Genomic DNA, 22794 nt, shown 5'->3' with positions numbered 1-22794 from the left:
TCCTCTCTCTCTGCCTGCCTCTCTGCCTGCTTGTGATCTTTCTCTGTCAAATAAATAAATAAAATCTTTTAAAAAAATAAAATAAAAGCTTAAAAAAAAAAAGAAAGTATACACAAGCACACTGAGTGCGCTGTGCGTTATCAGTAGGGCCCGTTTGTGAAGGGAGTGAAGGGCAGCAGAAGAGCTGATCGTGTGAACGTGGCTTGATGTGTTTATGCACTTTCCGAAACTGAAACCACCCTCCGCTGCTCAGTTCCTTATGGGAACGGGCTGTCGAAAAATGAACCTGGTTTGAAAGACGCGGTGAGGAACAGGGAACATACATGCCCCTCCTCTTTACCAGAGGAGCATGGGGCAGGAGTGTGTGTGTGCAAGAGTGGATGTCAGAGGAAGTGGTGATCTGAGTGGCCAAAGAGCACAGGGGTGACTGTCACAGGCCCCGGCATTGCCAGAAATCCAGGCTTTACGTTATATGCCACAAGTGGCAGGAATGATTACATGAGGACACACCTGAAGCTTCATTCATAGTTAAAACTGTGGTGTCCCTGGGTAAAAGTTGAAACTGGCTGGCAAAGAGTGGAGTCAGAGCTGTAAGTACAGGAGGAGGGAGGAGGGAGGAGGGAGGAGGTGGGGGGGACAGGCACGAATCAAACCGCTTTACCCATCACCTTCAGCTAGTTTTCACTACAAAACTGGCGTCCCGAGGAGAGATGCAGAAGTGGTAAGAGCAATTCCGGCCCTTGAGAAATCTACAGCGCAGGCACAGAGACCACCGGAAGTACAAGTAAGACCACGACCGGAAGTGCAGAACAAGGACCGGAAGTGCAGAACAAGGACCGGAAGAGCAGCGCAGACAGGAAGTGCCGCAAAACAGCAGATTCTTTGCACCTGAAGAGTCAAGGGCAGCTGGCTCCTCCTCCTAGTCTCTTCCGACCTGACTTCCTGACTCCCCACCTGACTTCCTGACCCACGTGAGCGCTTCTTCATCTCTCTGCACCATGGAAGTGCTACCAGGTGCTTAGAACTCTCTTATTTATCTAGCTGCGCAGACTCATGGTTTAAATCTCTCCGAAAAGGAATGAAACACTGTGAAGAAATGATGAGATGATAAACATGGGTCTGTTTTTACAGCATGATTATGAGTAATTGCAAGCATATGCAAAGGTACAGAGTGCAGTGTAAGGACGCCTCACGTACCCATTACCAACCTCAACAGTTTTCAACACGAGCCCACTCTTTTCTGTTATGTGTCATTTTGAGGCAAAACCCACATGTCATTCTATATCATGCCTAACATTTCAAAAATAGGTTTCTAGAAGCTAGGACTCCTTCAAAAAACACAATCACAATATCAGCATCACATCTAAAAAATTAACAACATTTCTTGAATGTCAAACATCCAATTGTCTTCTAAATGTTCTGAATGACTTTTAAAAATATTTCATAGTTTATGCCAGAAACAAAAGTAAAGGCAACAATCTGTTATATAAGCAATGGCGTAAATGAGAAGCCAAATGACTTCTGTGACGCTCAAGGACCACCGCTAGTAAACCTGCCTACAGTCCTTACTGGGTGCGAGCCCTGCTTTAGGAGCTCTCTCTATTAACTCATTTAACCCTATGATAAAGATGACTTACCAAAAGCACCATTTTACAGGTGAAGAAACTGAGGCCCAAAGAAGTTAATATAACATGTTCAAGGTTGCCCAGCTAACCCAATGTCTGCTGGCTGATGAATCAACAAAATGCAATATATCCATACAAAGGAATGTTACTCAGTGGTGAGGAATGAAGTACTAACCCACACTGCAATGCAGAGAACCCTTGAAGCCACTCTGGTAAGTGAAAGAAGCCAGACACAGAAGGCCATGTATTGTGTGATTCCACTTACAGTAAAGTGTCCAGAACAGCAAATCTAGAGAAAGAAAGGAGATCTGCGGTTGCCTAGGGCTGGGTAGGGGGGAAACCATGGCCAGTGGTCACAAAGTCTCTTTCCCTGGGGATGACGGTGTGAGGTTGATGGTGGTGATGAGGGCATGGCTGTGCACCTGTGCTAAAGACCACTGAGTTGTGTGTACCCTTTAAACGGGTGACTTGCAGGGATATGAGAATTTGATCTCAGTAAGGCTGGTTTAAAAAATTATCCAAAGGCTTAACACTTATCAAACCAAGGAATATTTATTGACCATCTTAAAGGCATATACTACATTTTATATGCTATGCATTATAAAAACAAATGTAAAACATAAAAGCTGACCTCAAATTGCTTATAGTTCAAAAGAAAAGGCATATAGGCAGGACATAATAATGCCCTTTTTCTTTCTGAATTTGTGCCTTTTTCTCTAAGGGCAGTCAACTACCTGAACGAGGCTTTCTGATTCATAAAAGCTACTGGGCTAGGGTCTGATGAACACACGCTAGGACAAGACTGATCCTACTCCCCTTTACCCTGGGGCCTGCAGGTCATAGTCAACCACTGGGTTACCTTGTGAGCGAGCAACTATAGGATTCTTAGGGAGCTGAGGCTAAGCCTAGTCACCTTAAAATTGAGATAATTTGAGTAGATGTATCCTACCTAAACCGAGGCCAGAACAGCTCAATGATCCTTGGGTGAGCTAAGGCCACCATGCCTGGGTCCTTCTCCCTGGGTTTAGCAATGCCCAGAGTAAACAAACACAGGTTTTCTTTACCAATAGCCACTGAAGGTCTGGTCTGTTCCTCCACTGGGGAGGCTACTAGGCCACCTCCCTTGGCCCTCTAAGTTCAAACAGCAAAGGTCACTCTGCTTGAACTGGGCTTGAGAGATTCACCAAGAAGACAAGGCCCTCGACTGCTTCCTACTGAACTTCCTACTGAGTTCAGAAAAAGTAGGAACAACTAAGATCTATGATGAAAACCATGATAGCTGCAGTCATGAAAACTTGTGTGTGTTCAGAGGAGACAGGGGAAGGCCATAGTAGGAGAGCCAGGCTTGGGAAGGAGTAGTTTGGGAATCTGAAGCTGCACAGAGTAACTAACACCAGGAGAAAAAAAAAAAAAAAACAGAAAAGGTCCAAGCACCTGGTAGGTCACTTACAATTAGGAAGGCTTTCTAGAGGTGACACTTACCTTAAATGAATAGAGGAAACTGCTGTTCAAATTCAAAGTGCCTGGGTACAAGGGACATATGGCTGTGGGGCTCTGTTCTACCCTAAGGCTACTAGAACGTGTCCATCCAGCCTGATGGCCAGTGAACTGGTGAAGCTCACTTGCCACATAGATCCCCAAACCTGGGGTGCACACCAGAAAAATGCTGGAATTTTACAGCCATGTGAATTTTAGCCAAACTTTAGAACCTGGATTTGCATTTTCTGGAAGTTTCAGATAATGGGAACAATCAAAACTTAGAATGTTCCTGAAGCTAACAACCAGTTAGTGTTTAAGACAAAACTAGCCAATGAGGTAGAAACTCCCATGTCAAATGCGGCTAATTATGCATCTTTTCCTGAATTGCCTAGAAAGAACATCTATTTGGCACAAGTGGCTTGGGCCCAGAGAGACCTGATGAATCAGCAAAGAACTCAGCATCATAACCCTGTGGCCAAGTTGCCTTGATTAAACCACAGTCCTATCTGGACTACAATCACTAACACTGTAGTGGCCTCCTTACCTTTCACGACATCAGCCACATTGCAGGTGGGGTCAATACTTCCAATGTGTTTAGGATGAGCGGGGTTAGTGTCACCACCAAACAGAAGTGCTAAACAAACACCAAAGGGAAGCGAGAGATTAAAAATAAAGCAGGCAATGTAGCCTACCAGGTTTTGAAATAACTGTCTTTATTTGAAAAGAATCATTCTAGCATCCAGAGTGACTTAAAGCTAAATAACACATACACTGAGGGGTGATCAGCTCTACTGGATGGCAAAGGAGGAAGGACATGTTCTAAGGTCTTCTGGTTGCAGTTAGCAGGTCAGAAAGCAATAACCAATGCCAGGGATCCAGCCCTTTTCTCTCTGACCCCTTGTGACTTGGATGAAAAAGTTATTTTCATCCTCAGCCAAGTTTACTCACCTTCTCAGTACTACTCCAGACATTGATTCCAGCATTCACCACTTAAGAAAATGCAGTCTGTACTGTTAGTGCAGGCTTGCGAAGTGAATTTACCGTGAACATTTCAAATGCCTCCATCACAGGGAGTACTTTTCAATGTAGTATACACAAATAATAGGTGTTCAAATATTTCTTTTTGTTCATGTATCTTTAAAACTACATTCAAATACTTCCACACTATTACTGCTGAATAAAAGCCAAAAGGAGCCTCAAAGAGAAAAGTAATCTGAAACCAAATTTTTATAGATGTACTTATTTTCAAATCAAACAAAAATTGGGGAGAGCTTAGATTCCACAAAAGGAGAATTTAAATTAGGGGATAAAATAGGAACAATCTGAGGGGCTCCTGGGTGGCTCAGTGGGTTAAAGCCTCTGCCTTCGGCTCAGGGATCGAGCCCTGCATCAGGCTCTCTGCTCGGCAGGGAGCCTGCTTCCCCTTCTCTCCCCGCCTGTCTCTCTGCCTACTTGTGATCTCTATCAAATAAACAAATACAATCTTAAAAAAAAATAGGGAAGATTTGGGGCACCAGGGTGGCTCAGTTGGTTGGGTGTCTGCCTTCGCCTCAGGTCATGAGCCTAGGTCCTGGGGTAGAGTCCCCTATCGGGCTCCTCGCTCCACAGGGAGCCTGCTTTTCCCTCTGCCTACCACTCCCCATGCTTGTGCGCATGCTCTCTCTCTCTCTGTCTTTCTGACAAATAAATAAATAAATAAGATCTCTGAAAAACAATAGGGGATATTTTAAATTATGAAAAATGACAAATAAGGGCATTAGGCCAATACATACACTTCCAAATGATTAAGTGGAAGAAAAACAGAGGTGTACAAGCTTAATCAGTGATCTAAAAACATGTACATATATATGTAGACAGACACGTTTAGGTCAAAAAAAACCCTGTAGTTATGTAAGTGGTTTAATTGAATAGTAATTAGGTTCTTTTTTCATTTAAATTTCCTATAAACTGTCAGACACTTCTATTTTTAAAAGATATACATTTGGGACCAACCCACATGTAATAATTGTATAACACTCACTAATCCAAATAAATCAAGTTAGCAGAGATGCTCTGCCCATTGTCTGCTTCAGCAAAAAGGACGATTTAGGCTGTAGACATGTAGGTGCTTTTTCTTAAGAATTATGAAATCAGGCAAAGAGACAATACTGAAAATGAGCCAAAAAGTTTTTTCAATTTTGGCTGTCTTTTCCTATCTGCTAATCATCCTGGTGAGTGGACTTAAAACTCTCCATAGGAGACTACGGTTTGACAGTTTGCTTAATCTGATTTCCGTGATCATGGTGAAATTAAAGATCAATCGCTCGGATTGTCAAAATGCCAATTCAATATTCCCAGTATCGATGTTTTTAAAACCAAAAAGAAAGACACATAACCTCTGAATAAAGACTAGATCACACTCCCAGAGACACATCGAAGTACTATCATGCCCTCACCAGGAACGTAAAGGTAGAGGCTTAAAAGGCAGACAGAGTTCCCGCCTCTAATGTGAACATCAACATTTCAAGGATTTCCATTAAGAATACTAATGAAGAGCTTTTTAATAGATAGGATTTACTTAGGAAAAATTAAACTAGAAATGAAATTTCTACAGACCAAACTTCAGATCAGTGAGGCAACAGGAAAACATTTGGGAGAAATCACTCTGGGTGCCCTTTCACAAGTGGATCAAAACCCCAACTTACTGTGCTGGTTAATGAGCATGCGGAAAGAGATGCGGTTGGTATAGAACCGATCCAGAAAATATTGGATGTTACTGCTAATGAATGGATCAAACCCAAATTTCTCCTTATATTCAATCACTCCTTGTGCCATTGTAGGAACCACATCGTTGTGTCTATTTCGCACTTTAATCAGAACTTGCAGAAAGCTGTGTGGGAAGGAAACAAAAAGTGGTCAGTCTTTCGATCTCATGCACTGATGCATAAACTTCCCAGCTCTGTCTCTGGACTATTTACGTGCTGGTATTTTTATTTTTTTTAAGGTTATTTATTTATTTATTTATTTTGACAGATCACAAGTAGGCAGAGAGGCAGGCAGAGAGAGAGAAAGGGAAGCAGGCTCCCCACTGAGCAGAGAGCCCGATGTGGGGCTTGATCCCAGGACCCTGGGATAACGACCTGAGCCGAAGGCAGAGGCTTTAACCCACTGAGCCACCAAGGCACCCCATAAGCAGAGATATTATCATTATGGGTTACAAGGAGAAACTGAAGTATTACCCAAGGTCCTGCTTGAAACTTTCTATCGAAATTCTTTCAGAGACACAAAAAGTAAAAGGTTCTAGTAAAGAAAAAATGCTTAAACACCTTCTTAGGAATCCATGGACTTCATGGAAAAGTGATCACATAGAATACGGGTTCCACAAATGCTTGCTGAATAATTGCAGAACACACTAATATTTCTTCTGACAACACGAGGGCAATCCCCCCAAATCTCCAGGGATTTGTTAGAAAGTCTCAAAGCAATAGCTTTCATGAGTAAATAATATGAAACTTTTTAAGAGTCAAATTTTGAAATGAATTTCACATAGCAGTAAAATAAAGTGATGAAATGTAGACAGAGCAAAGGCAATTAAAACAAACCAAGTCAAGAATTACGGTATGTTATAATAATGCATCATAAAACCTTTAGAAGGAAAGGAGGATGTCTTGTGGACCACCTGTTTGTGTGTGTGTGTGTGTGTGGCAGTTTTAAGTTGTTAGTTTTTAAAATCAGTACTTTTTAATGGAAACAACTTGACCAAAAATCTGTCACAGAATTTTAAGACCCATTAAAACAAAAGCTTAATGAGAAAAAAAGAGAATTATGGTATATTACTATGAAGATACAGAGGAAAAAATATACTAAGAATGGCAATTAAGAACAGAGAGCCTCGTCAATGGAACCAAATAAAAAGCCTGGAAGAGGGGCGCCTGGGCGGCTCAGTGGGTTAAGCCACTGCCTTCAGCTCAGGTCATGATCTCAGGGTCCTGGGATCGAGCCCCGCATCGGGTTCTCTGCTCAGCAGGAAGCTTGCTTCCTCCTCTCTCTCTCTGCCTGCCTCTCTGCCTACTTGTGATCTCTCTCTGTGTGTCAAATAAATAAATAAAATCTTTAAAAAAAAATAAAAGAATAAAAAATAAAATAAAAAGCCTGGAAGAAGGACCAAGGGCAAGTAAGTATGTATGCATAAAAATTTAGCACATTGATAAAGTGGCATTCCGAGTCAGTAGGGAAACCGCCAAATTAGTTGGGACAGGTGGCTACCAATTAAAGTTACATCCCAGTTTCAAGCCTTAAGCCAATAACTTAGTTAAAAGATTTAAACATAAAAGAATGAAATCACAGAAAAAATAAAAGAAAATCAGGTAAATAAGTACAGAGTATAGTATGCCTTGGGGTAAGGAAGGCTGTTCTAAGCTTAATACTACAGGTAGTATTAAGTATTCTACAGGTAGAAGTCTGAAGAAACAAACAAAAGGACTATGCAGAATTTGGGCAGTTCTATAGGGATACAGATTATAAAGTAAAAAAAAAAAACAAAGTGGAAACTGGGGAAAAGACATTTGCCAGAGCTATCTTTTATAAAGGAAAAGATGAGTACCCTAACAGAAAATGAGGCAAGGGATCTGGCATCAATAGGAAATTTACCAGAGAGGCAATGCAAATGCCAATAATTTCCCCTTCAAAAACAGTCGCAGAAAAGTAAAACAACACAGTACCATTCTCCACTCATCACACTGGCAAAGAAAAACCAGTGTCCTCTAGAGTGTGGAAGCATGACTGATCCATTTCTAGGGGCAATTTAGCAACATGTATCAAAAGACCACAGAGTCTCATTCCACTCCCAGGAATTGATCCTAAGAAAATAACAAGAGGGAGCTATTCTTAAGAGCCCTGTTTAGAGTAGCAAGAAAAATACAAACCATTCTACAACTCAATGACAGGAGGTCAAATCACATGACTTACCTGTAGATGGACCATTTGGAAACCATTAGTAATGGTATAGAGATCTATAATGTCCACAGTTATTTTTGTAAAACATATTGTGCACAAAAAAATATGGATGCCTAGGAAAAAGTGTGGAATGGAAGGAAAATATTAACAGTAGTTGTCCCCTGGTAATGGAAATTTGGAGTGACTTTCTTTTCACTTATCTGAACAGTTTTAATGTTTCTCAGTGATGACAATCTCCTGGAACAGATACACACACATAAAGACAGCAGAATTGAATAAATCAACTCCGAAACTGGAAGGCCATAATTATTCACAAGAAATTTGATAATGGACAATCTGTCCTCTACATAATGTTCTTTCTAATGTACTTATAAATCCACTATTACTAAAATGAAAGATTTTATTACAGTAGAGAAGCACCTCAACTTATCAGAAGCAAGGAGACTTGCTTCAAGGGCTCAATTCTCAGAATGCTTCCCCAGTCTTCTGGGGTCTTCTTAATTTTATCATCAAGAGAAACAAGCCTTTTCTCTAAGCTGCTTTCTCACTTAAATTATCTCCCTGCCCGGGACTCCTATACAGCCTCTCCCAGACTGGAAAGAGCTACTACTACGAGTACGGCAATTAGCTCACCTTCCTTTCCTTCCTTCGCCAGGGGTAGTGGGCTCCTGAAACCCCAGCTATACTATACCAACTAGCTGTGTGAACCTGGGCAAGTCACCAAAACTCACTGAGGGGGAGCGATTATCCTTATGCTCTCACATGCACTGGATCCAGCACTTGGCAGTTTCCAAAGTGGGCTCCTGTCCTTAAATTGCGTCTGAACAATAACCTATTCCAGAAACTGAGACGGGATTCTGGGAAACATACGGTAGCAATTTAATATTATTTACTTCCACAAATCTATGCCCTAAAATTTGAAGCTAGAGAAGTCAGTCCTAATTTCTAGGATGTCAGCAAAACAAACTGTTACTACCTAATGACTTTTGAGAAAACAAAGCTTCTGGACTTGAGTCCTTTAATTTCAATATGCTAAGTGAGAGCAATGGCCTATAGCAAGGAGAACACTGCATCTGGGGCTCTACTGCAATGCCTCCCTTCCACAAGTCACAAATCCATTTCCAAAACACCTAGCCAAGTATACGACAGGTGTATACAACCTTATATTTTAATTTGCAACTAAACTGGAGCGAGCTACCCGAGGCTCACACGGTCACTTCTGGCAGGTGGTACATTGTGTAGAACGATGCCCGAAGGAAATAGAACAAGGATTTACAGATCCCCTCCGCTACCAATGAATGTTACAACTTTGGACAAGTCATTCCTCTTCTTTGACCTCAGTTTCCTTATCTGTGACCAGAAAGGGCTAGGTTGAATGCCTCGAGTTTTACGGTTGCTTTTGTAACACAGTGTCTCTTGGTTCTTTTTCTGGAATGTCTATGTGTAAGGTGTTTGGTGTCACAATTACGTGGACCGGGCTTCTCTGCAGAAAGGAAATTCTTCAGCACAACAGGCCTGCCATGGGCAGTCCCTCGTGTGTATGAGAAATGGAGAGTAATGTGAAGGGGATACTTAATTTCTCTTGGGGTTAAAAAAAAAAAGCACACACACATACTCGGAGCTAGGGTGAGTGTTTTCCAGTTAAACGAAGATGGAAAAACAGCACCATTTTCCATCAGCATGAGAAGTTAGCAGTCTTCGTGCCGAACAGCAGCAGAGAACTCAGGTTGTTATAATAAAAGTACACTCTTGGATGCTGCTCCAAAACAAAAGCATTACAGGTTTTCTGAGCTCAACTGTTACACTGCCTTGAAAAGTTTTAAAAAATTGAATGAAAAAATTGTAAAGGACTAAGGTAAATCAGGTCTATCCAGAGGTCACTGCATTCTTAAACCGACCACTAGGTGGTACACTCACCGCAATATTTACAGCGAGTGGCTGGCACCAGTTCACCAGGAGGGAAAATATAAAGACCTAGATCATGAAACATAATTTGAAGGGTCATTATTCCTTTTGTGCTATGTTAAATTACCTCAAATTATTTAGAAATGTGATACTGGGTTGTTACCCATTAACAAACGTAATGCTTTCATCCAAATTACACTTCTTGGTTCTTAATGACATGAGTTCCATTTACCAACACGATTTTTAACCCGGATGTTTTTACTGTCGGGTAATTTTGATACCATACTTACTTATCCAAGACCTGTGGATCTTCAGGGCTCTTATTCTCATATTCCAAAAGTTCCAGAAAGCTCTGCATATACCTAAAAAAGAGGAGTTACTCTGTTAATTGCCTACCCAGCTTCCATTCCTCCTTTCCTTCTTCCTAAGAGTAGCCTAAAACTTCACTCTGGTATTCACCTAACCCCCCCAACCCCCCCCAACCCCTCCACACTGTAGCCCAAGGGCTGCAGGGGAAGCAGACGCCATGCAAAGCTCCTGGGTGGCCTGACTTTTCTCCGGGTAATGGTATTTTTCTTGTCACTGACTACTAACTAGCCCAACAGTCAAGGCCTAAGCCTGGCATTGCATTGCATTGCATTCCCCTGAACAAACAGACTGGCTCAGGAATGAGCACACTGCCCCAATTCAGGCCAGTAAAATAAGAGGGAAGCCTCGGTGGGGGTCTTTGGAAGAGAAATTAACTTGCTCTGCTTCTTGCACAGTGGGCTACGCAGACGTAAACCCAGGAAATGTTGCAGCCATTCTGCCACCGGGAGCAAACCCAGCCTGAAAATAAAGCTGACACCATGGAAAGCAGGGTGTCCATAATCTCATGAGTCTCTAAATCAAACCAACACGAAAAGTTCATCCTACGGCAACATGAACCAATGTGTGGTTTCGCTGGATTCTCTGCTGCTCACGAACATATTCTAGCCCGTACACCAAATCCACAGTTGGATTAGCCAAGACAAGCATATGAATTGTAGGGAACATGTGTGTGACACTAACGTGCACACTAAGAACTCAGAAACTAGAAATAAATGTTCCTTCTCAAAGTTAAACTAATCAACACTGCAAAGGAGGAGAAGGAATGACTCTCAGGTCCTCAGAAACCGCTTCTGGATTAAAAATAGCTACGTATCAACCACAGCCTGTATAGGAAATAATGCGTCCAAAATAACTCTCTGGAGAACACAGAAAAATGGGATCGAGAGGGGCACACTACTGACGCAGCTCCACGCAGACAGAACCTGACGGGTCTGGAGGGGACTCAGATACCCGTTACTCAAGCGTGCGTCATCTCTGCTTTGGATCTGAACATGCCCGGAAAGAATTAGTCTTTAATAGAATCATTTCTAACAAATCCTACTAGCCAGGCTTTGGAGGGAAGATGAGGGTACTCCAGTAACAAAAAATGACTGTGAAGCATATAAATGCATAAGCAGGAATGATGTTTTAGCCGTCAGCCTCACCTGAACTTCGTAACGATGTGCGACAATAAAGTATTTCATCTCTGGGTATACTGTTTAAAAGCCTCCGGGCAAATCAGGCTATGGATTGGGCACTGCTGAAATCATGAGGTCAGATCTCCCACAGAGGGCAAAGTCAGCCAGAGGCAACAAGGCCCTCTGTCCTGTCACACACCAGCAGAATGCTGGGAAGGCGACCTCTCCTTTCCAAAAGGGATGGTTCACTTAAAGACCCAAGTCATGAGTGGAGAGGAGCCAAGGATGCTGCCCAGCTTCCCAGCCTGAAAGTCAAGCGAACAAGGAAAACACACTCTAGCTGAGGTGGGCTTCACGGCCTGTTATGAGTAAGAGTCACTTTTTAAGAAGATTTTATTTATTTATTTGACAGAAATCACAAGTAGGCAAAGAGAGGGGGCGGGACAGGCTCCCTGCTGAGCAGAGAGCCTGATGTGCGACTTGATCCCAGGACCCCGAAGCCGAAGGCAGCGGCTTAACCCACTGAGCCACCCAGGCGCCCCGTAAGAGTCACTTTTAAGAGGAAAAGGAAATGACAGCTAAGTACAATGTGTGACCCTAACTGGATTCCTACATGGGGGAGGCAGGGATTGCTGGGAAAAAAAAAAAAGAGCACTACTGGGGTGCCTGGGTGGCTTAGCAGGTTAAGCATCTGCTTTTGGCTCAGGTCAGGATCCCAGGGTCCTAGGATCAAGCCTTACATCCAGCTCCCCGCTCAGCAGGGAGTCTGCCTCTCCCTCTCCCCACCGCCCCACCTCGTGCTCTCTCTCAAATAAATAAATAAAATCTTAAAAAAAAAAAAAAGCACTGGGGCACCTGGGTGGCTCAGTGGGTTAAGCCTCTGCCTTCGGCTCAGATCATGATCTCAGAGTCCTGGGATTGAGCCCCGCATCGGGCTCTCTGCTCAGTGGGGAGCCTGCTTCCCCTTCTCTCTCTCTTTCTGCCTGCCTCTCTGCCTACTTGTGATCTCTGTCTGTCAAATAAATAAATAAAATCTTTTAAAAAAGAGCACTATTAGGACAATTAATGAAATGAGAAAAAGTTCTGCCACATTAGAAAATATTACAGGATCAATGTTAAATTTCCAAATTTGATAATCATACTGTGGTTTTCTAAGAGCTGTTCTAAGGAGATATATACCAAAGTTGTTAGGGGTACAGGGGCATGTCCACCATTAACCCAAATGGTTTAGGAAAAAAAATGTGTATCATATATGTGAGTACTATGTTTGATATACCGTAAGCGTGTACACACACACACACACACACACACACACACATACACACAAACCCACCCAGAGAGAGTATGAATGAGAACGACAGGACAAATGTTAGCTGAATGTTAACAGGTAGTGAATTTGAGTGAAGGCATATGGCAATTCTCGCTACTAGTCTCGCACATCATTCTATTATATAGGAAATTATTTCAAAATTGAATTAAAAAAAAAAAAAGGAAGAAGTGACAGGCATATGTTTAAGTAGGCTACGGACGAGAAGTGTGAAACAAAAAAAGAGCTGAACCCGTCATCTGAGTTTATGTTTTGCCAGCAAATTCACTTCGAAGCTTCAAAGTAACTTTTACGTAAGCAACAGATGTGGGACTGTCAGTCACTGCCACCAGGTCAGCTAGTCAACCTCCAATCCCCACCACAATGACCCCAATAGTGAGTATATACTTTCTGCTGGAACATTTCTGATGATGCTCTTGAAGCAATAAAGAAATCTCACACAAACAAGCACTTGCTGCTCCTGTTGGAACAAAGTATGCATGGGGGTGGACAGCAAGGGATGGTGACAGCGAAGTCCCCAAGTCCCAACCCCTCCACCCTGGGGCGGGGGGCGGGGGGGCAGCCGCTCTCTGACCTCCCTCCCCTGGACCCCTGGGCCCCTAAGCCTGCCACAGGGGAGGAGCTGTGGCTTCTCTGGGACTGGGCGCCTGATCGCTCAGGCCAGCCCATCTGCTGTTTCTCAGACAATTCATGCTTCGCCCTAAGCACAGATTTAATTACTATTACTGAGGAATAACTGTTGAATGTCCATTCCCTTTGGACAGCCCAGCTGCCATTACCCCTTTAAAAAGCCAACTAATTAAAGCTCCATTCTCCTTCAATCTGCCCACATCGTTCCCTTCCCCTAAAATGTTCTCCCTGTTCCTACCCACTCCATCCACGCAGCCAGGGGCAGTGCAAAGCCCAAAGCCGCGGGAGCCCTTTCTCTCCGCTCCTCTGCATGCCCACAGCACTTCCTCTCTGCACTGGCTCGGGAGGGCTGTTTGCATCTGGCCTCTCGAACTCCTCCAGCTTTCTCCACCGTGACTTGTGCCTGCTTCTATAATACACAGGAGACAAGCAAGTGTTTCTCGCGTATACGCTCACCGACCTCACCCTACTTACCTAGGGGGTAGTCTGGTCACAAATTCGACTTCCTCAATTAAATAACACACGCTTGCAGCATCAGAGCTGTATGTGATCGAACTTTATGTCATTCTCTGTTGAGATTTTTGTTTGTAATTTTTCACTAAGGCAAATGAAGCATATTTGGCACTGGTATTTTTACAATCAGAGGTTCCCCTTTAAATGACATAATTTTCTCTAACAGAAATACAGCCGCCAAGAAACTCCTTCAACAGGAAAACAGAAGGAGCAAGGCTGACTGAGACTTGATCAAAAGTAGCAACATCCCCTTATCCAATGGACTGCAGTCCGGTTTGCGTGGGGCACTGTGTTGCTAATCCTTTACATTTTTCTCTACTTTCTAATTTTTGTTTCAGTGAGCAATTACATTTATAACCAGAAAAATAAATAAAATCTGAAAAGTCAAGAAAGCTGTTTCATACAGTTTAGAAGTCTTTTCATTAAGACAATTTGAAATTGTCAGTTTAAAAAAAAATTCTTTCAATTGCTTGGAAAATTGCAGCTATCCCAAATGACTCATCCCCACACACGCAGTTCACATACTTTTAGGGAAAACGGGCTCCATGCCAGGTGTTCAGAGCATTATGGGAAGACCCATGTAAAGCCACATTATTTACTTACCAACTCTGAACCAACCCCACCGAAGGGCGGTTAAGCAAGTTATCCGGCAGAAGGTTAACTTCTCTCATCGTGTTGGCCAGTCTTACCGGAAGCTCCTTCCGTAGAAACATATATGAAGTTTTCTCACAAGCATTATCTCTCCCTATTAAGAGACAATAAATGTTCCATGATTTTATAATCTAACAGATATAATAATAAAGTGCTCTCATGATAGCAAGGTTACTGGTTAGGAGGGAAAAAAAAAGAAACAATCCTGCAGTCTCTAGTTAAATTTTTATCCTCTGAAATTGCAAGTTTAAGAAAAAAATTTAATTAGAATAGAAAAAAGAACATTTTTTTTTTTCTAAGAGGCAACCTTGAAAGCAGTTTGGGTTTTTTTTTATTTTCTTAACACAAATATATTCTAGTGTTGTCGGTGGTGATATAAAAATGACCTGGAATATAACCTGAATTTGTTTTCAAATAAACACTGTGGGAAAACTGCCAAGTACAAAAGTAAGAGAACATGCAAATCCACTCCTGTTCACAGGGGCTTCCAGAAGGCAACAGACCCATTCATTCCACATATATTCACCTCCTGTGCATCAACTATTTCCTAAGGCGTTCTTCAAATGTGTTTCTCCAGGAATCAGAGCTTTGTCACTCTGGGAAGCAGCCACAGACCTGCTCTGATTGACTCAAGATGTGCCAGAGAAACCCATTTACAGGTGCACTCAGAAGCCGAGTGATCTACTCTGACATGTCCAAAAAGGTAAGACCCAGTGTTGACCATAAAAACAGAGATCACGGAGTTGACTGGTTGCCCTGAGCTGGTTGTGCCTAAAACTTCTGTAAGTAGGACACAGGGAGAGAAAGGGGACATAGCCACCTGAAGGAGGAAACCCGAGCCCCTTCCCCAGCTGCTTTGACCAGAGTAGCACGACCCTAGAGTCCTGCTGTAAACCTGATGATGGCTGGGGGATGGGGGACATGAGAGAAAAGACATGGGCTTTGGGGACAGAAAAGTGCTTCAGCCCAACTCCTCCAATTTGGGGGTAGAAACCTTTGGTAAGCTTCTTAATTGCTCTAAATCGCAGCTGCCTTAACCTAAAAAAAGGGGATGAAATTTCAGTTTTTGTAAAAACTAAGTGGGATAACATGTACGGAGGCTGACACGAAGCAGACGTCAAGAAACATCTGCCCTTCTTCCGTCCTCTGTGACACCTATGGGTCCACCCCAACTCCCTCAGACTCCACAGGCCTTCCTGCTGCCAGGAGGCTATTTGGAGATGGGCAACCTTGGGGCCAGGCCCCGAGACAAACAAGCAAGGCTCAGGAACACTTTCTCCTCGAAACTCTCCTCATTCTTCCAAATGTGATATAGGCCGCAAACCAGAGATCCAGAAGTAAATCTAATTTGCCAACACTTGCAGCCAAGTTCTGGTTTATTCCTTTCCTCCCCCCCTCCCACTGAATAAGACTAGAAATAAAAGAACCCACTCGAAAGTCATCTGTAGAACCTTTCTTTCCCCCAATGACTCCTGACCCCTCCATTAAAAAAAAAAAAAAAGCTAGAGGGGCGCCTGGGTTGCTCAGTGGGTTAAGCATCTGCCTTTGGCTCAGGTCATGATCTTAGGGTCCTGGGATCGAGCCCCACATCAGGCTCTCTGCTCAGCAGGAAGCCTGCTTTCCCCTCTGTCTGCCTGCTGCTCTGCCTACTTGTGGTATCTCTCTGTCAAATAAATAAATAAAATCCTAAAAAAAAAAAAAAAAGCTAGAATAAAAGATCAGTCTTCAACAATCCAGCCCTTACTTCCCTCATTCTAGGTGAATATACTGAAGGCCTTCGGGGCATCTTTAACTCATTGAAGATTCTGTTCTCCACTTTTCCCCTGAGTGAGGAGGAAGGGGTATGATACCCCAGCAATGACCTTCCATCATCTATTCTGAACACAGTTACGTGGCTTCAGATGATTAACATTTAAAAGGACTCTGGCTACTTTGCTTTAGATAGTATGTATTATTCCTAAAACGTTCTGTATGACTCCCAGAGACGTATCATCTTAAGTGTACTAAAAGTGCTGACGCTTAAACCACAGTGAATCGTAGCACAAAACGAAGTTATTATCTAAAGTAAAATGTACATCTAACTGTTCATATACCGGGACAAACGCTTCGCACCCTGGTTAAATACAAAGGGCCCCTTGCTTTCCAAGCATAGAAGTGTCTCCGTTCTCCTTGCAGGAGAAGGAAGTGAGGGAATGCAGGACAGGAAGGGGCCCGTGGGGGCTGGATGGGAACCGTGAGTAGCAGTACAAACTCAGGAGTTGAAAAAAACTGAGTTTTTCGGACATTACAGTTTCCACATTTCAACTGCCATATCCACAGGGTATTAGGAGCGGCAAACTGGAAGCCTGGTGTCGGGGCGGGGTGGGGGGGTGGGGGCGGGAAGAAGTAGGAGCTGGCCGGCAGGTGGCACAGGGCCGGCAGGGCATGTTCGTGGTGGAAACGCACAGGGTTCGAGGGTTTCAGAATGTCAAGGTTTTCCGACTTGCGGAAGGTAAAAGGAGTACGTACATCTACTGTCTATTACACAAACATGACAGAGCCGTGGTGAAATCTGGGAACATTTACAGCGAGCAGAAAAGAGACCACGGCCTGAAGTAAGTTCGGGTCGTGTTTTGCCACCAAAGGTATGAAAAAAAAACCACTGCAAGTTTTAGAGCTTCGTGAACGGGGACGGGAGACCTCCGGAACAATATTACTAGGCCAAGATCACGTGCCAGAGTTAGACTTGGGTTTAGAATCCGGACTTGAACCTCCTGAGCATCACGGACATGGCAACTGTCCTTACACTTGTAAGCCACCGCGTAACCCTCCGCAGGACCGGTGCCTCCCTCGCAGAGGTGTGGCAAGGCTTAGAAAGTGCTTCAGAGTTAACACTGACAACTTCTTAAAATTTAGAAGGGGCTCATTAAAGAGGCAGCACTAATGATCTCAAACGATGATAAAGCAGAACAGCCGGAGGCCGTGGGGCACCAGATCCAAGAACCTGATGCTTGCTAGGCCCCAGAGCTCTGGTACATTCTGGTCGAGTGCGGTTGCCTCTGCTCCTTTGAGGATTCCACATAATTAAAAAGGGATTAAAAAGGATTAAAGTATGTTGTGTTCCTATCATCCACTTTTATTTATTTTTAAAATAAAAGGCCTTGATGCATACATTGGTCACCTCTGCACTAACTAGAAAATTCAACGACTAGGGATGGTCTAAGCTCACCAGATACCAGGAGGCATTGATTCTGGCCATCTCAGATTATCGGCTTGTTAGGAATGAGCTGACAAAGACCTTGTTTTGTCTCTGGATCCCTCATGGCACCGATGAGAGTACCCGACCTATGGTAGTTTCTCAGTGATTTACGGGGAAGATAGAAAACACTTCCAGAAGTTTTTTTTTTAAAAAACAGTATCTGAAAAGTCTCAGGTTTTGCCTCCTACATTCTCACTTAACTTTAGAGCTGAATTCGTTGTACTCAGATACCTTAATTACACCTCAGTTTAAACAAGGGGGTAAGCCTTTTTGAGTTAATTAGTGAACCTAAAAATAAGTATGAAAGATCCAACTTTTTTTTAACCTTTCTGTGGTTTTCATGGAAATTGAAAGTATTTTATCCTATGTACTAATGCTGGATACTCAGTTTAAATCAAAGGGTTCCAACAATCTTTTTTGGGGTTTTGTTTTGTTTACTCGGCTTAAAAGAAAAAAAAAAAGCCTTTTGGTTTTAATTGAACGTCCTCTAAAAGGCTTCAGGTTTTATAAGTCTTCTGGAAGACTGAGTATTTTCCAGTGATTCTTTCCAGTTATTCAGCTTCATTTTTTCCCCACTTACTTGGCTTCTCTACATTCCTTAATTTTAATTTTCTATTTTTATTCTGCATTTCTATGTATGCTTCACCTTATTCAGTTTTACCAGTTACATTTTTCCCTAGCAACAGTTCAGAGGATGATGAGAAGTCACTGGTTTAACAATATTCATTCGTATTTTTTCAGGTTTTCATGCTCATTTGATAACCCCTCAATTCTCTTCTGTTCTCTGTTTTTCTTTTCATTTTTTTAAAGATGTATTTATTTATCTTGGTGGGGGCAGAGCGAAAGGTACTGAAACTCTGAAGCCGACTCCATGCCCAGTGCAGAGTCAGACACAAGGCTCGATTCTAGAACCCTGGGATCATGACCTGAGCCGAAACCAAGAGTCAGACACTCAACTGACTGTGCCACCCAGGTGCCCCATTCTGTCCTCTGTTTCTCATACTTTGCCCTTTCACTGAGAAGCTGGAGACAATTACTACATTTGCAAAGGTATGATCTGCTTTGTCTAGAGAAGTTCCAAATGACTTTCCATTCACCCAGACATAGGATGAGTAGACAGAGAAACACAAACGACTTTCAAGCAAGTGCAGGGAGCCGTCTCAGTGACAGTTATGTTCAGAAAGGAATGTCTGACCAGCCTTCTGAGAGCAAGAGTTCAGACTTACTCTTTATACCTGGTTTCCCTAGTGGCCTGTATATCTGGTAAATTTTTTTTTAAGATTTCATTTATTTATTTGACAGACAGAGACCACAAGTAAGCAGAGAGGCAGGCAGAGAGAGGGTGGGGGGAAGCAGGCTCCCCACCTGAGCAGGGAGCCTGATGTGGGGCTCGATCCCATGACCCTGGGATCATGACCTGAGCTGAAGGCAGAGGCCTTGACCCACTGAGCCACCCAGGTGCCCCTGTCTGGTAAATTTTTAATCCTCTTTCTGATTCATTTACAGGATGCAGAATATTTCTTCAGTTGATCAAATGACCTGATAATGTATCTTAAAATTAAAGCAGGGTTGAGTATATGCCCCCCAAAATGGAGAGTCCCCTGTCTGGATTACTTGAGGGCTCTCTCTGTCCACATTTTTCAGTTTTAACACTTGGTGGGGGATGGTTTGGAAGAGGCAGTAAGGGAAACAGGGAGTGAAAAAGGAGAGCAAGGAAAGAAAAACAACTTACAGCAAGACCTCAAAGACCAACAGAGTGATCAGCTCATTCTAGTTATGCTGGGGTTTTTTTCCCTAAATACTGCCAACTAAATATTGGCATCTGCAATGTATTTCGACTATTAACCATGCTAAAACGGGTAAAATGTAAGTGAGAAAATACTTCAGGGACAACTCTGACTTTTCACCAGTTTCATCTTTTATAAGATTGCGATCTTTTGAAAACACTGAATTTTAGAATCCTAGGTAATTAATTTTTGGACTTACCAGGGCTAAGCAATGATTAATTGAATTGTCTTTCAAAAGAAAAGCTTTGCATACTTTAAAAATGTTTACTCTGTGTCTAGAAATACTACTTCACTGCTTGAGAAGTTTCAGTTTTCCTTTATTGGGAAAAACTTATTGCTGTATATAAATAGAGATCAACAGAGGTAACTTGGGGTTCTACCAAACTTGAGGCTGACTCCGCTCTAGGCCAGACTGTTTGGGTTATTATTTCTAACGGTGAGCCAGAAACTTCAGAACCAAAGAGCCAAAGACCGCAGATTTCACACACACCTCATCCCCTATCGAATTCAATGCCCTAACAACATCCAGGCATCACACTACTTCTTTCAGTCCAATGTCTATTTTGTTAACATAACCGACACTGTGGGTTAGAAATTCAGACAGGACACAGGAGGGATGGCTTGTCTGGGACCTCACCTGGAAAACACTAAGGCTAGGCCTGGAGGGGGGTGGGCAGTGACTAGACAGTCGGGAACTGGAAGCTTCAGAAGGCTTCTCATTCACAAGCCTGAACCTCGGGCCGATTACCTGCCAGCCAGGCTCGCCTACCAGAACACTAACTGGTGGCCTCCCCATAGGCTTCCGCACAGCATGGCGGCCTTGGGTTAGCCGGACTCTTGCCTGGGTTCGGTAAACAAGGTGAAGCTGCATGGCCTTTTACGACTCAGGCTCCGTAAGTCATGCAGCTAGTCACAAAAGCCTGTCCAGACTCCAGGGGACAGACTCCCCCTCCTCTTGAGCGAGGGTTGGCAAGGGGACATGGTAGAAAAGCATCATCGTGGCCAACTTTACAAAGTACGACCTGCCCTAAGATGTTCGTGAGGAGGTGGAGATGATTTATTTCTCGAGTTACATTTTAAAGCACTCTTTCATTGCCTGAACTTGTTTCTTCTGGGGTTGGGGGGGGGGATTTATTTACCTTAGTCTCTCTTCCTCACCGTGGGCTTCCTTCAGACATCTGGTGGTCTACACTTGTTCAGTAACGGTTCAGTGAAGCAGCCTTCAAAGACCAACTAAGTGAGGATCCTAAATATCTGGTTACTTAGGGCTTTTTGGTGGGGTCCCAACAGCACAGCAGGATCCCTAATCCTCCTTGAGTAGTTCACTTGGTGTCAGTAGAGAAGAGCCTCCTTTTGCCCTTGACTTGACTTACAGATAACTGCCTGCCTACTCATGTTCCGATGGCCAGGGTGCAGGGTAACCCTAGGGTTTGCAGACTTCTGGGGCATTCTGTGGTTTTCAGCCAGCCAGCCGTACCTGTCACCCCACCTCTATCTGTGGGACCCTCTGGGGGCAGAAGCCCCTCCTGGGCTCTGCTGCATCTAGCTCAGCAGCCTGCTCGGCCACAGTACCTTTGGAGTATGTTCTAGACCTGAGTTGTCCAATACTGAAGGCAAGACCCATGACGGGAAATTTGAATATTCAGATATCAATGAGAAATTCCCCAAGTGTGGTAAGCGTATCATGGTGAGAAGCAGTCATCAGCAGAAAACTCTTACGCTTAGGATATTCACACTTAACCATCTAGGCGTCGGCGTGACACCTACAGCTTACTCTCCAGTGGTTCAGCCAGAAAAGCGCGTGTAGAGAAAGGGGGAGGAAAGGAGACAGGAAGAGGGATGGATGGGGAGGGGAGAGATAAAAAGCAAATATGGCAAAGTAACTGCTGGATCTAGGTGCCAGACATGGGTGTTGACTTTATTATTCTTACAACTTTTCCTAAGGTCTAAAATTTTTTCAAATAAAGATATGGGAGGGACACAGTAAACAACCTAGATCTCACGACCCTGAGATCATGACCGAAGCCAAAACCAAGAGTCAGATGCTCAACGGACTGAGTCACTGAGGGGACCCTTACAAGGAGTCTTAGAAAAGAAAAAAAAGGTCTTCCAATAACTAGAGCCATTTGATTTTTCTACAAAGAATATAAAAATCTCATACAGAATGTGCTACCATATGTAGTGGAGGTGGGAAGCTCCTGGTCATGTAATGACGTCTGCTGTTCTTTTCTTTTTAAGGATTTTATTTATTCATTCAGCAGAACAAGAGAGGGCGCCGGGGTGGCTCAGTCAGTTAAGCGCCTGCCTTCAGCTCAGGTCATGATCCCGGCGGTCCTGGGATAGAGCCCCGCATCTCAGGGTCCCTGCTCAGCGGATAGTCTGTTTCTCCTTCTCCCTCTATTGCTCCCCCCGTTTGGACTCTCTCTCTCTCTCTCAGTCAAATAAATAAATAAATTCTAAAAAAAAAAAAAAAGAACAACAACAACAAGAGAGAGCGAGCACGCACACGCAAAAGCACAAACGGGGCAGGGAAGGGGGTGGTAGAGAGGGAGAAGCAGGATCCCAGGGACATCGGGCTCCATCCCAGGACCCTGAGATCGTGACCTAAGCTGAAGGCAGATGCTTCTTAGCTGACTGAGCCACACAGGTGCCCTGATTTTTGTTGTTCTTGTAGGAAAAAGGGATACAAGGTGATCATGATGGGGCTCTTAACTAAGGCAGGGGAGGGTTAGAGGACCCGCCCCGTCGGGCCTCTACCTCTGTACTGAGGGAAAGTGAGTAACACCCACTGGTGCCCTGATCTTCTCTCTTTAGAATCCCATTTACTCTTTGAAGGTAGGTATGTGTCCATGAAGAGATTAGTGAGAAACCTGCCCTTCTGCATGCCAGGTGTGAATAGATTTCACTGTGAGGCCAAAGTCTGTGTCCTCTGCCTGGGCAACCCCTCCGCCTCGCCCCCCACCCACTATGTCCTATGGGTCCCAGAATGCCTCAGGCACTGCGGAGTGTACTAGCACAATATGCAACACACCGTAGGTATTTAATAACATACTTCCTGATTAGAACTGAAAATCAAAATACTAAGTTTCCATATAAACTTACTTTAGCAAATACAATTCAGAGATGCAAGGTCGTATTTGCTGGTAATGGTAAATGCCTCTTACAGATAGCCGGCTCCATTCTGTATGTTTGGTCAAAGGTATCAAATCCTTCAACT

At 43.5% G+C, this 22794-nt stretch overlaps 1 protein-coding gene across 1 annotated transcript in view; it reads right to left on the bottom strand.

Moving 5' to 3' along the window:
* Positions 1 to 22794, bottom strand: part of PDK3 (pyruvate dehydrogenase kinase 3) — a 69915-nt gene that overhangs the window by 30723 nt on the left and 16398 nt on the right. The window contains exons 2-5 of the mRNA XM_045994471.1: positions 14505 to 14646; positions 10235 to 10306; positions 5789 to 5973; positions 3649 to 3738 (exon numbers count right to left, since the gene is read on the bottom strand). Coding sequence (XP_045850427.1) covers positions 3649 to 3738; positions 5789 to 5973; positions 10235 to 10306; positions 14505 to 14646 — 489 coding nt within the window. The remainder of the gene's footprint in view (positions 1 to 3648; positions 3739 to 5788; positions 5974 to 10234; positions 10307 to 14504; positions 14647 to 22794) is intronic.

The sequence above is a fragment of the Meles meles genome, chromosome X (assembly GCF_922984935.1).
Source record: "Meles meles chromosome X, mMelMel3.1 paternal haplotype, whole genome shotgun sequence".
NCBI lineage: Eukaryota > Metazoa > Chordata > Mammalia > Carnivora > Mustelidae > Meles > Meles meles.
The sequence above is the reverse complement of the archived record's forward strand: the minus strand, read 5'-3'. Positions and strand labels throughout refer to the sequence as shown.